We start from the raw sequence: 13596 nt of genomic DNA on the forward strand, positions 1-13596 counted from the left end.
TCTCCTCCAACACGATCTTTCCTGCCTATGCATTGATTGATGGATGTAGCAATGTAAAACAATAACCTATAGAGTTGATGGATTGGGATGGCTCAACTATACGTGGCCTCCTATATATATCTACTATATTATAGGGCAACCCACTCCATTTTTCTCATAATTTTGAGGCTTGGTCGGGATTAACGTGGAGCTTACACGTCTACAGTTTAGACTTTAAATTTCTGCTTCATTTTTTGTGTGTACACTTACGGTGCTCTCTAGAAATTTTCAGGGGTACTTTGGTCTATGCGGTGCCGTTTCGTGTGCGTTTGATCCTTTCCTTTGTGTGTGTGTAGCAGCTTTAGGGTCTGGCACCGCTTTGACTGGGTGTAGAAAATTCTGTTGCTCTCTCCCATCCTCCATCGACATCTCATTCTCCGCCACCGCTTAATCCTGGATAACTACGGAGGGCGCCGCCTTGCGCACGTCTAATACATGGCCTGGGCGGTCGCTGGATGTGGACGCGAAGGCGTCGGATCGAGTGGCGCCGGTGTCATGGCTGACGGAATCGTTACCAGAGGCGGCGTCGGCCCTCGCTCCCCCTCCCCCCGCGCGCTCCATCGGCGCAAGCCCTAGCCCGCTATCATTCTCTGCAGCCTCCTCTACGTTAGTTCCCTGCCGCCATTGCCCCGGGCATCGCGGTTCGACCTGAGGAGCAGTGTCTCCCGGCTGCGATTGGCAAAGAGTACCGGGACGGAGGTGCTCGAGGAGTAGGACGGCGAGCGATGTCCCGGGCGCGCTAGAGTCCCGCCGCCATCGTCCGAGCTCAGCCACGCTCGCGGCGGCAATCACGCGACGGAAGTGTGTTTGTATTTCTGTTTGGTTAATTAAATTTTTGTTTGTTTTGTTATGTAAAAATGAGAACTTCAGTTTTGTTCATGTGAAATCGCTTGCTGCAGAATTTTTCTGAATGGGCGATAAGATGATTTCAGTTGCATCCTGCTGTACAAAATCTGCGTGGTCTGGTCTTCAAGTAGAGGTCTCCTGGAAAGTGGTAAGAGAGTACGTTCTTATCTTATGTTTCCTATGTTTCTTTTCAAGCGATCTGTATCAGAGTAGCTATACTATTGATCTGTTGTTTCTTATGTGAAATTTCGTAGGTTCGTAGCCTCTCATGACTCATGGTTTCGTTTCTCTTCATGCCGCCATATTCTTCCGCACTTGGTTGATTCCACCTCTTGTGTCTAACTCGAGGTGACCGGATCTGTCCTATCACAAGGACGCTCCGCCGGAGTGTAGAGCTGGCCGGCTCGGCCGCGCTCTCCATTTGTGCCTCATCTGTCGATTTCGCCTCTTACGCAGCTGTTAGATTAATTTGTCTGGTTCAGTGGTTGCCTCTGCCCTGCGGCCGTTGCCGTACTTCACCTGGACGGTCCAATGTCTGTCCGTCGTTCTTGCCGCCTTGACAGTCATTTGCTTTGCATCAGGTTGCTTCCTTGCCCATCCTTTGCTTTGCATCAGGTTGCTTCCTTGCCCGTCCTTTTCCTTTACATCAGGTTGAACCGTTGAGGTGTTTTTTGGCAGCCCACTCTGTTTTGCTTCTGCTCTGCGGCCAGGGGAGCCGTCGACATCATTGTCTGTTAATGCTCCACATCGGCTAGAGGTACTGCTTTCAGTTTATAAACAATTACTTATCATGTTGTTGTAACATAACGATGGTAAACACTGAACATTACGTTGGAAATTCTTGATCGACACTTTGCCCAATGATTACAAAAATAACATCCCTAATATAAATGGAAAAGGACGATTAGAAATTACAATAAGATAATACAGGCTTTAACAAAATCAAGACAATTGTTTCTAGGCAAAATTCAATCACTTTCCCAATTAACTATTTACTTTTATTTTCCCCATAGCAGTTTTTGTATGTGCATGCTATTTCAGTGTGCACTGGTTTTCTGTAGATTCTTTTAAATGAAAATGCTGACTTTATTGACATACAAACATAAGTACATTAGATCAAACATAAACACATTTAATTCCTTTCCTAATATACAAATATGTAAAAAAAGCTACATGAGGTGCAGTAGATGTTCTTTTATTCAGTTAGTTTTTTTGAAATAAGGAACTCAGAGAAAGGGAATTTTGCAGATGGTCCATTTGTTTCAGTTTGTGAGTCGTTCCTACATTGTGTAACCGAGATTCATGGCTTGCAATTTGTATATGAAAGAAGCATCCATCTGATATGAATGCCATACAAGGTCATGTGTGTCATGACTCAAATGACAAAATTAACAGGTGTACTGAACAACTTTAGGTCGCAACTGTGGTTTTTTCCCCAGTACATCATAGAGGTGCCCTTGCAAGAGTAAAAGAAAACTCTCCTGTTTTTCACATGTCCCTTGGTTAGCTATAAGAAACGAATTTCGATGTATACTTCTTAAATTGAACATATGTACTATTTTCTCCTATTACTTTTTCCCAATTCTACGATACCCAAGGAAAGCATGTTGTCATTTTCAGTGAGAAGCTAATTTAACTACTGTTAAGTGTCTTATAATGCTAAAGGAACACATAATGCCTCAGAATCTGATCTCCTAGCATTTGTTAACCTTGTGTTGTTATTTTTATTGTGTACCTGAGCTAACCATGTTCCACAAATATGCATTAGTAAAGTTAAAAAGGTGCACATGCCTAGACTAAATTTCTAAGAGAACTGCGTGCTCTCAAGTGTTCTAAGACGAGCAACACATGCATTAATGATGAACCATTTGGACCGCAACTAGACATGTTTCTCTGGTTCAGCCCATTCATTTTTCTTCTTGATTGATTTTCTTAGTTAATTAATTTGGACAGTTTGGAGGTGGTACAACACGTCAGGAAATGCTGATGTGGCCATGTCAGTGCCTAATGCCTCGGCATAGAATTTGGCATTTCCTAGCTTATTTTAGCCATTTCCCTTTTTTTTTTGTTTTTTTGTAAGATGTTTACTACTCTTGCTTTAACAATATGCAATCAATATTATCGATCAATCCAATGCCATATGAGCATCATTTTCTTCTTTTTGGTTCTTTGTGCTTGACAACATGTACTTTCTGATAATGCAATAATAATACAAGTGAAATGACGCATTTTTGAGCATTTGCAGTTTGGCCATTTATATTTTCATGAAGAAACATTCATTATTTTTAGTTCATATTTTGTTGCCGTTTGCCCCACCAAGGGAGGTGTGGAAATAATATTGTTCCCACATGAAGGAATCATTTTGTAAACTTGGGGTATTATTCTTAACTAGACTATATTTGCTAAGCCTTCTGCTCGGATTATTTGCATTTCCACTATGTTGGATTTAATCCGTGTCTTCCAATAAGCGCCTTTCTATACTAAAAAATCATACTTGCAAACAGGTTAGAAGTGCAAACATGGGGATTTCATCGATCAAGGATGTGTCGGGCCCAAGCTACCGGTGGAAAGACATTTTGCTCATTGCATGGTTCTAGGAATAAAAGTATCAAGAAACACATCAAAATTTATATAAGTTGGACTTCACTTTGTTGGCCGTGAGGTATTCCTACACAAATCCAAACATTTGATTTACTTGCTCTCATTTACCAATGAGTTCATAACGCTGCCTAAACTTATTTACTCCTCTCTCTACATAAATTGCTTGAATTATCATCCAGATTTGATGGACCACAACTTCGTCAATGTTATCCTCTCATTTATATCACTATAATGTCAGGTTTGACAACATTATCATAGAAAAAATTATCATAGAAAAATTAAAACAAACAATTTCTGCACCACAAAGATAATGCAAGATATTGGTTTACCGAAGCTTATGTTCACCCTGGTCCACACGATTCAGATCTAGAATTAACCAATATAGTCAAGATATTTTCGTTTTCATATGTTTATGTGTAAATGATCAGCACCCATTAAAAAATAAAATTCTATTGCTATTGTACAACTCTTTGCTAGCAAGCTCAATTTTCAAAGCCAGGCTGCTAAATTTCATCCGAGACATGGAATAGCTCCCAAGGATAGTCGCCGGAATAGAGGAGGTGAAGCAGAGCATGGGTAGGCAAGAAAGAAGGATAAATTAGTAGATCATTATCCCCAACTAAATTTGGTCATCCTCAAGCAAGCTAGGTAAATCTATGTCAAAGCCTCAAAGGGCACAAATAATTGATTCTCTGAAATAAAATCGAATCTTGCTTTTTTCTGGTGTCATGATTTTATTTCGGAGAGGGGAAATATAAAATTAGAAGGGGAAAGAAAAGAACCTCGAATTTATGCTATTTGGATGAAGTTAAGAACCCATGTAGCTACCGTTGTTCTCTATAGTATCATTTTCCTTGCATATGTGTTGAAGAATGAAGAGTTCAGAAATGAAGTAGAACATACTATTTTGAGACCAACCAGGAGGAAGTTGTAGCTTTAGTTTCAGCTATAGTAGTGGGGGTGTATGATGTGAGCTTTTACATACTAATTTAACTAATTTTCTTCCATACTAATCTCTGAAAATTTAATAAGCGTGCTCTGAATTTAGAACTGATGTGGTGCTCCTGTGTAGTGAAATGCTTGCATGTATGGTGTTGGTTTTGGTGTTCTGAAACTAAACTGAACTCTGGTCTTTGTAGGTTTAGTCGTCCCTGTGGCAGTTGTGGTCGATGATGAAGGCAGCGGCGTCTTCCCGGCCGCGGTGAACGGGCATGCTTTTGTCCTCCTTGGTGCCTGTCGTAAGCCGAGTTCTCTGTCCTGGCGATGAGGAGGGGCGAGCTGCGGATGGCCAGGATCAACGCGTTGCTAGATAGTATTCTGTTATGTATAGCCAGAGGACCATGAAAGATACATAAGGTTTCCGGTATAATTATCCCTTCTATATTTCTTACTTACACTGATTTATTCAGTAGAGATTTTGACCAGATATAAAGTATCTGCCCGCAACATACTATACTGATGTATAATCAAATTTGCAGAGCTTGCATTGGCATTGTAGAAGACGATACTTTGGTCTTTGACTATATAGTAGATTTGACGCTGAAAGTGACCATCTTCAGGTACAATAGATGCGAGAAGATCCAGGACCACCGTGCTTAGAGATCAACGTGAAATAATCTTTTGTTCATCGGTATAGCAATCATGCTATGACTTAGGTTCTCTATATATAATAGTTCTTTTGCATTACCCTCTGAGATTACCAATTGATCATCCATTGCAGTACGATGATCAATATGCAGGAGTTATTATTACGAGACTGAATTTATGTGTGTCTCTGATGCCCGCTTATTTACTTGGTCCTCAAGATCAACCTTTTATGCACAAAATTTGTGTGTACCTTGTATCAGATTTTATCACCAACCATCTTAAAACCCATTGTTTAAACCAGTGAATCTTCATTACTTCCATCAATTCAAGTGTGGGTTTAAAATTATTACTGCCATCTTATTACACAGTTGGCGCGGCGTGCCGCCGAGCCCATCTATGCTAGTGTATACATATAACAGAACATAGAAAGATTACATAGATGTACGCGGTTAGGTTAGAGAGAGTCCTAAACATTAGGGGCTGCATATTGTACATGCTGTCTAGCACCATTCCTCAATCTCAACTGTGTCAGATTAAGATTGGGCCGATATGCCTCGAACATTGGCAATGGTAACAGCTTAATGAAGATGTCAGCAAGTTGATTTTTTTATGAGATGAACTTGATATGTAGTAGGCTAGTAGATTCTGAGCAACATGTTCCCTAACAAAATGAGAGCAAATAACTTTCAACATACACTTCCGATAAAACAAACAAGATCATTTTGGATTCTACCACAACCCTTTCAGAATCTGTCCCTTTTTTTCTCAGTATCCTTACCATATAATCTCCTACAACATGATGTTTCCTGCCTATGCATTGATTGATGGATGTAGAAATTTTATTGTAGATTTCTTTGCTAGTTACACAAAAAGTACAAAAACATTACACAAGCAGGCTACATTTCATGCAAACAAGATTATATGTAACACTTATTCATACTGTAACTAATTCTATCGCCAAACCGCCAGCCAAACCATTTAAACAAAGCCCATACTACGACCTCCAAGACTCTGTGGTTGCACCCATAATTCAGAAACTCCTGTGCCTCTGTTTCTGTTGGTGCGTGGATAAGTGGATTCCATTCTCCGAGCCAGGTAGCTAGCTTAGGTATGTGCTCGACTATAATGGTATTTACCCGCCTACTTATCACATCCGGGTCTGCTCCTACATTATATTCGAGCACACCAAATCAATGCAACTTTTTATCTGCCTGGCCTCGTCGACTCGTGAAGCTGCAAATCTCGGAAGATCGTGTCAATCAGGGTTTTAGCCAAGTTTTTACTTTGTTTCTTCAGATTAACAGAAGCCAAACATGCATAGGGAGAACAGATCAATGTTCGTACTGCAACTTACCATGGTTTTCTAAATCGGAGTATGTCGATAGCTAAAAAAAAAAGATGATGACGTTAAATCGGAGTACTGCAACTTACCATGGCTCTGAAAATATCAACATGTCATCTTTTTTTTTAGCTGGGAATGTTCGTACTGCAACTTACCATGGTTTTCTAAATCCAGATCCTCGTCGCTCAACTTGAACAGAGCATTTCCTGCTTTTGAGTTATTCGCAGCCATTCCCAGCTTTCTCTCACGGTATATTGTAGCTTTGAAGTTCTCGCAGTGTTCTGTGCTGACACACAAATGTACTTATGTTTCTCCAAAAGGATACTGCTTTTAGCCTCTAAATCTGACCATGTCTTCAGATCAGATTCCATCACGGCACTGCATTCGATTTAAGCCAGTGGTTTGTGCTTTGTTTGCGTACCTTCGGACATCTTGGTACACTGGTAGGTTTTACTTACTGAAAAAGAAAAGTATAGTCATGGGCTCATGGCCTCATGGGGAATATCAGTAACGTGGAGATGATATTTTCTGCAGGTATTTTTCACTCTTTTCTGAGAAACACACCTCTCATGCATGGAAAAGATGCATAAACGAGTGTTTGGAAAATGAGAGGATAAAATTTTATAACGTTGTTTGTCCCTATCTTCAGTGCCGAAAAATAGCAAAACAATTCTCAACACACCTAGGGAGTTCTGAATACTCTTGTAAGACTGATTTTATTTAAATAAAGGCAGCAGTATGCATCAATTGATGCAGAGGCAGGGGATCCCCCATTTCGAGAAAAAAAAAACCTAGGGAGTTCTGAATTCCATGAAAAAACAAACAAGATCATTTTGGATTCTACCACATGGTTTGCAGAATCTGTCCTCTTTTTCCACAACATCCTTAGCAACAAATAATCTTCTCCATTACCTCTCACAAGTGCGTGTTCTAGTAACTCCAGTTCCATCATTGCAGTAGTATTCTTTAGCTTTTCATATGACTAGCACCAAACTAAAATGTTCTCCAACTTCTCTTTACATAAAGCTCAAACTTAAACTAGGTGCCTGCAGGGCATAATATTACCGGCCTAGCTGCAATGGCAGGTATGTTATCAACACCTTTCAACGACTTTTTTTTTCATGAGAGGACAATTCGTACACCAAAAAAAAATTAAAGCCCATCATTTCGAGTTCATCGTGTGGACCATCATCCGTCCGCCACAACAGATACCGCATTACGGATGGAGCTGAATACACTACCTCAATGGGAAATTTTCAGTAAGTGATGTGCAATGATTACAGTGAGCTGCAAGGTGTTAGGGATTGATGGCTGGTGCTTAAAGATGACAAGAAATAGATCTTTCACCAAAAAAAAAAATTCAAAAAGGGTGGCTGGCTGCAGCCTATCCAATAAACATCTAACAGGAGAAACTTGAAATGGAGCCATGGGACAGGGTCCCTGATTAAATCAAACCAAGACACCAAAGGAACAGCTTTAGATTTACGTTGCTTAATTAGTGGGCATAATGAGGACAAGGCCCTCGCCGAAAGAGTTAGCAGCTGGACCCTATTTTAATCACACAATTAAGTGCTATGACAGGCAGTGTCCTTTACTATTTTGAATACTGATCAATTGATATAAGGATTCAAATATATCCATGTAACAGGGCAAAAAAGGTGATGGACTGTAGCTTGACCACATAGCACATTACCGCCGCATCAATTCTCGGCGCCGCATGTCAACTTGTCACTAAGGTCAGTTTGCTTACGTGTAGCGCATTTCCAGATAATCAGCACACATCACTAAGTCAGTAGCTATCCATCTCTAAGTATAGGCAAGTGATTCAGGGTAAGTCTACGAATCCAGGTATATATGAAATTTGATATCCATCCTATGCTAATCTGGGCACGGAGGACTGATCTAGCTAGCAGTGTCTTGTCAAATCGCTCAACTAAACAAAAGAATTAAAGAACAGACAGATAGCTAGATACCGCCACAAAGAGCATTATTGTAGGATCAGCACTGTTTCAGGTTCCAAATTACACAGAGCAAAGCAAGGTTCCTCTGAAAGCCACAAGACTAGGTTCATGCACAACAGTGGCGCATACTGTGTGCAGGAAAGCCTAGACAGAATAAGCACAAGGCATAATATCATGGAGGGAGGCATGAGCTTTGGAACGAGATGAAGATTTTTTGGGAATATCTCAAAAACTTTTCTTGCCCCGGCCTGACATATATTCCTGCACCAAACACTTTTCCTGCCTTCTGCAGCACTATTCTTCAGAGGGTTAGTCGCTAAGCAAACACTTATTTGGTTACATAGGATAAAAACTTGCACTTACATATTCTCTTATCCTTTTTATTTTCAGAAAACATATTCTCTTAGTCCCTTGTCGTATCGGCTTTATCACTGTTATTTGAGTGCCTATTTAATTAGCAAAAAAAATTAGAGATCGAGCGTACAAGGTTCAAACTTCCCCGCTGCAATTTATAAACTTATAAATAAAGTTTTTCAAACGAAATGTGCAAGGTTTAAAAGCCAGAACAGTTTAGTCTGACACCTTTTTCATGCTTAATTCTGAACCCTGTTTTGTTGTCGAACAATTTGCATCGCAAAACATTTTGCAGTTGGATCAGTGGCTGACTGACTCTGTTTTACAAACATATCTCTACTATAGAACTCTTTGTGCCATTCATGTCAGCTCTGAGCCTGATGCACTGCAATGCAGTGCAAAAAAAGGGGTTGACAGAAGCATCATTCGCCAGCTCACCTTCCTCCTGCATCTTGAGAGGTTTCTCATAAAAGCCACCCATAATTCTGCTAGCATAATCACTAGTCTTTTCTGATACTACCAAGATTCCTCTTGAAGTGGTGCTAATCCACGGCTGAGGTGGCAGAACAGGACCAGGGGTCCAGGGCCCTCTTACTCCACATTTCAAGCAATAAAATGAGGGGGAGGGCAAGGTTACTGCAGCCCACCACCACCTTCTCCTTCTCCCTCCCGGACCAGAATACCAGATACCATTCCCTTCCCCCGGAAAAAAAGCCTATAAACCATCGCACCAGCCACCAGGCAAGGGCAGTCACAGAGGCAACAGCTACGAGCAAGAAACGCTCTAGCAAAGCAAAGGCAACGCAAAGCATTTTCCGGCGAAGTGCTCTGGTCGGGACGAGCTTGCCGTACTTGCACTCTTGTGCTTCTCCCCTGTGATATATAAGTTGTCGGAGGCGGGAAGCCATGTCTGTCTCGTCCGCTCTGTCGTCATTCCTGTACGGGTGCTTCTACCCCATCGGCGGCCGCCACAACCACCGCGCCGGCGCGTACTACCACAGCAGCCACCCGACAAGCGCCGACACCCTGTACTACAACAACCAGGGCGCGCTGGCCGGGCGCAGGATGGGCCGGAGCAGGCCGCTTTCGTTGCAGGTATACATAGCTCCTCTCTGCTCTAGCTCTGTACTCTGTGTTTCCTCCAGCTCCTTGTCGTCCCTGCATGCTCTGTTCTTCCTCTACTTGCTCCGTTAGCTTGCAGATAACGATTTTGCTTTAGCCATATGCGTGGAAAGATGTTTTTGTTTTGCTCAGATGAGCACATCAGCAAGTACAGGAACCTGGTTACCTATGCGACGGCGACTCGACATGCATGTTCAGATTATTCTCAGCCCATTATTCTCAACCCACTAACACTGCCAGCCACTATCATCCTCCCAGCTGTAGACAAGGTTAATCACCTTGGCTAATTCTTCACTCACATATCTAGGAGAACACGATACTCTGCATGTGTAGTCGCAATCGCATATGTAATGAAGTTGCATGCGTCCTAAAAAGACAGAAAGAACCATAAAAGAACCTTTTCACCTCCTTGGCTTGGCCTGCTGTGTTGAAGAAACTTGGAAGCCGTAAAATATGCGACCCAGCCCAACATTATTTATTTACCTTAATAATCAATCAACATAGCGTGCTGCTAACCACTCGAGTAGACGGATGATGACTTTGTTTTATCCGTGCGTGCATATGCAGACTGTTGAGCTGAAGGTTCGGATGTGCTGCTCGGGGTGCGAGCGGGTGGTGAAGCACGCGCTGACGAAGCTGCGGGGCGTGGACAGCGTGCATGTGGAGGTGGAGATGGAGAAGGTGACGGTGACCGGGTACGTGGAGCGGCACCGGGTGCTCAAGGAGGTCCGGCGCGCCGGGAAGAAGGCCGAGTTCTGGCCGGAGCAGCCGCTGCACTTCACCTGCAAGGAGGAGTACTTCCGCGACGAGGAGTCGTTCCGCCCCAGCTACAACTACTACCGCCACGGCTACAACGGCGACAAGCACGGCAAGCTCCACGAGCCCCAGCGCGGCTCCGACCCCGTCAGCAACATGTTCAACGACGACGACGTCAACGCATGCTCCATCATGTAGTGTAAATCTCGCCGTCGTCCTGTGTGTGGGTGTGTGGGTGTGATCATTGTGCTCGGCGCCGGCGTGCACGCCTGCCGGCCGCCGGGGCCGGGGACGAAGTAGTAGCAGTGGTAGCAAGATGGGCAAGTGGAGCATGCGCTCGTGTAAGGATGCTTAAAGCGCGGTGGTATGGAATGATCAGTGGTGCCCTCTACGGGTTACACGACGTACTCTGATCTGCCCCCGAGATTCCAGGCGTGCGTGCGTGCTTGGGAGCGTGCGAGCCGGTTCAAAGTTCAAACTGATGGCGAATGGGGTGTTTCGAGCTACAGTGGAAACCGTGCGTGCGACTGGCTTTTTGTTGGTGTTTGGCGCGGGGCAGGGAGCGCTAGGTTTGGTCGTGGCTAGGACAGTTAAATACTATTGCGCGCCGCATCTGTGATTGGTTGATGGAATCATGGTGCAACTGAAATAAAGCGTGGGGAAACGTTCTTCATGTCCCAAAATTTGCACCAGCTGCCAAAGTGCAGCCGCCAGGGATGTGGCAAAGGTGGACTGCTCCCCTGATCTATGATTCCACAACTATGTTTTGGGTCTATGAGGTCGATTCTACTCCCTTGGATTCAAACCAGGGGCATAGAATTAAATATCCGATTTAATTAACTTTATCTAGATACGGATGTATCTTAAGATCTATTCGTATCTAGATAAAGTTGAGTCAATCAATATGAATTGGAGAGAGTACATGCTCCTGCTATGGAGCTCCAAACTAAAAGGTGCAATTTTCACAGTACAAAGCAATTTATGGCTGATTGTCTCTCACTCTCTCGTGATGGCTAGGATAGCTAAGCCGTCTTTGCCGTGTGACCGCAGGAAAACGCACGGCAACGCACAGGCATACGGCAAAGAATTGACAAAACGCACGGCAAAGACATGCAACACGGCAAATGACAGAAAAACGCACGGCAAAGAATAGCTACACGGCAAAGAGTGAAAGAGGCGCACGGTAAATACATACTGCACGGCAAAGCCATCCCTTTGCTGTGAGCAATGTCAACGATGCACGGCAAACAAAGCCATTGCCGTGCGTTTTGGCCTTTGCCATGCGTAATATGAAATTTTCATTTTTTAACTTTCTTTTGTATATATTTTAATACTTATCTTTTCTCTTTAGATTGGTATTAGTTTTTAGCTAGTGTTACTTAAGACAATGTGTATACCCACGCTTCTACAATACAACAAGTACTCTATATCTTCACCCCCGATATATATATCAGTATTTCGGAGCAACCCACGGCCGAGGAATCTGCTAACTAAGTGTTATCGCCCATTCAAAGTTGATTATATATTACATGTTTGAATGAAAACAGCTACATTTCATCTAAACCCTAGCCTACTAACCGCCCGACGGGCGTTCGACGGCCCCGCACCATCGTCGCCTCCCCTTCGCCGCAGCTCCTGTTCCGCGCGCCGCCTCTCCATGCGTAGGGCGGTGACCAGACGCCGCTGCTCCAGCAGCGCGTCGTCGCATGCCCTCCCATGTTGCGCCGCCTGGAGGGAGAGCTCGACGACACCGCGAATCTGTGCGTCTTCGCGGGCACGGCGTCGTCCTGGAGCTTCTTATCCGACTCGAAGGACTCGACCGGCGCTCGTTGCTGATCCGCCGCCTCATCCGGGTGTGGCCCATCGTCGTCGGACCACTCGAAGTCGTCCTCCTCCTCCTCCTGCTCCGCCTCATCCTCCTCCGCCTCGTCCTCTGCTAACTAAGTGTTATCGCCCATTCAAAGTTGATTATATATTACATGTTTGAATGAAAACAGCTACATTTCATCTAAACCCTAGCCTACTAACTGCCCGGCGGGCGTTCGACAGCCCCGCCCCATCGTCGCCTCCCCTTCGCCGCAGCTCCTGTTCCGTGCGCCGCCTCTCCATGCGTAGGGCGGTGACCAGACGCCGCAGCTCCAGCAGCGCGTCGTCGCATGCCCTCCCATGTTGCGCCGCCTGGAGGGAGAGCTCGACGACACCGCGAATCTGCGCGTCTTCGCGGGCACGGCGTCGTCCTGGAGCTTCTTATCCGACTCGAAGGACTCGACCAGCGCTTGTTGCTGATCCGTCGCCTCATCCGGGTGTGGCCCATCGTCGTTGGACCACTCGAAGTCGTCGTCCTCCTCCTCCTGCTCCGCCTCATCCTCCTCCGCCTCGTCCTCCTCCTCCTCCTCCATTTGCGCCTCCAGTTGCGCCGCCAACGCGTCGGTGTCCGCCGCCAACGCATCCGCCCGCGCCCCCCCAGGCCGCCTCCATTGCCGCCAGCGCCGCCTCCCGCTACTGACGCTCCTTCGCCGCCTGCCGCTGCTGACGCTCCACCGCCTCCCGCTATCGCTGCTCCATCGCCTCCTGCCATTCACGGTACTGGAAATCCCGCTCCATGTGCAGGCGTTGCCGCTCTGCACGCCACCGCTCGCCCATCTCCTCCGCCCGGCGCCACCGCGCCTCTTCCGTGGCGGCGTTGAACACCGTACGGTGGTGGTGGAGACGGTGGTGGAGGAGGGAACTGGCCGGCGCCGAGGCGGTTCATCATTACGTAGGGCTGTGCTTGCGAGGGAGAAAGGGGTGCCGGCGGCTGTGGTGCCTACCATTGAGCCGCGGGGGGGGGGGGGGGGGGGGGGGCGGGGGCCTTTTATAGACGCCGGTGTCGCCAGAAGAGGCGGGAAGATAGCGCGGGAAGAGGCCAGAAGCGGCGGAAACAAAGCGCAGGAACACGCGGTGGCGTGCGGACGCCGGCAACGTGTAGAGGCCGCGTAGCACCGACGA

At 45.4% G+C, this 13596-nt stretch overlaps 1 protein-coding gene and 1 long non-coding RNA gene across 5 annotated transcripts; both read left to right on the forward strand.

Moving 5' to 3' along the window:
* Positions 1-430: 430 nt before the first annotated feature.
* Positions 431-5426, forward strand: LOC127297318 (uncharacterized). Of its 4 annotated transcripts, none has more exons than XR_007849073.2 (5): positions 431-840; positions 939-1642; positions 3390-3547; positions 4626-4849; positions 4965-5426. It is a non-coding gene; the product is annotated as an uncharacterized lncRNA (long non-coding RNA). The 4 variants fall into 4 exon arrangements; XR_007849072.2 differs by having other exon boundaries at positions 939-1466; positions 1564-1642; positions 4626-5426; XR_007849071.2 differs by having other exon boundaries at positions 939-1033; positions 1140-1642; positions 4626-5426.
* A 3935-nt stretch (positions 5427-9361) lies between these two features.
* On the forward strand, positions 9362-11015 carry LOC127297319 (heavy metal-associated isoprenylated plant protein 44). Its single transcript, XM_051327615.2, has 2 exons — positions 9362-9825; positions 10420-11015. The coding sequence occupies exons 1-2, from the start codon at positions 9637-9639 to the stop codon at positions 10804-10806; spliced, it is 576 nt and encodes a 191-aa protein (XP_051183575.1). The 5' UTR covers positions 9362-9636; the 3' UTR covers positions 10807-11015.
* Positions 11016-13596: the final 2581 nt, after the last annotated feature.

Source organism: Lolium perenne, chromosome 4 (genome assembly GCF_019359855.2).
Source record: "Lolium perenne isolate Kyuss_39 chromosome 4, Kyuss_2.0, whole genome shotgun sequence".
NCBI classification, from domain to species: Eukaryota; Viridiplantae; Streptophyta; class Magnoliopsida; order Poales; family Poaceae; genus Lolium; species Lolium perenne.

What these genes read in the sequence shown, in the direction of transcription:
- LOC127297319 (XM_051327615.2), top strand. Translation starts at nt 9,637, where the DNA reads ATGTCTGTCTCGTCCGCTCTGTCGTCATTCCTGTACGGGTGCTTCTAC. An exon ending in GCAGGCCGCTTTCGTTGCAG is followed by an intron (nt 9,826 to 10,419) that starts GTATACATAGCT and finishes GTGCATATGCAG; the next exon opens with ACTGTTGAGCTGAAGGTTCG.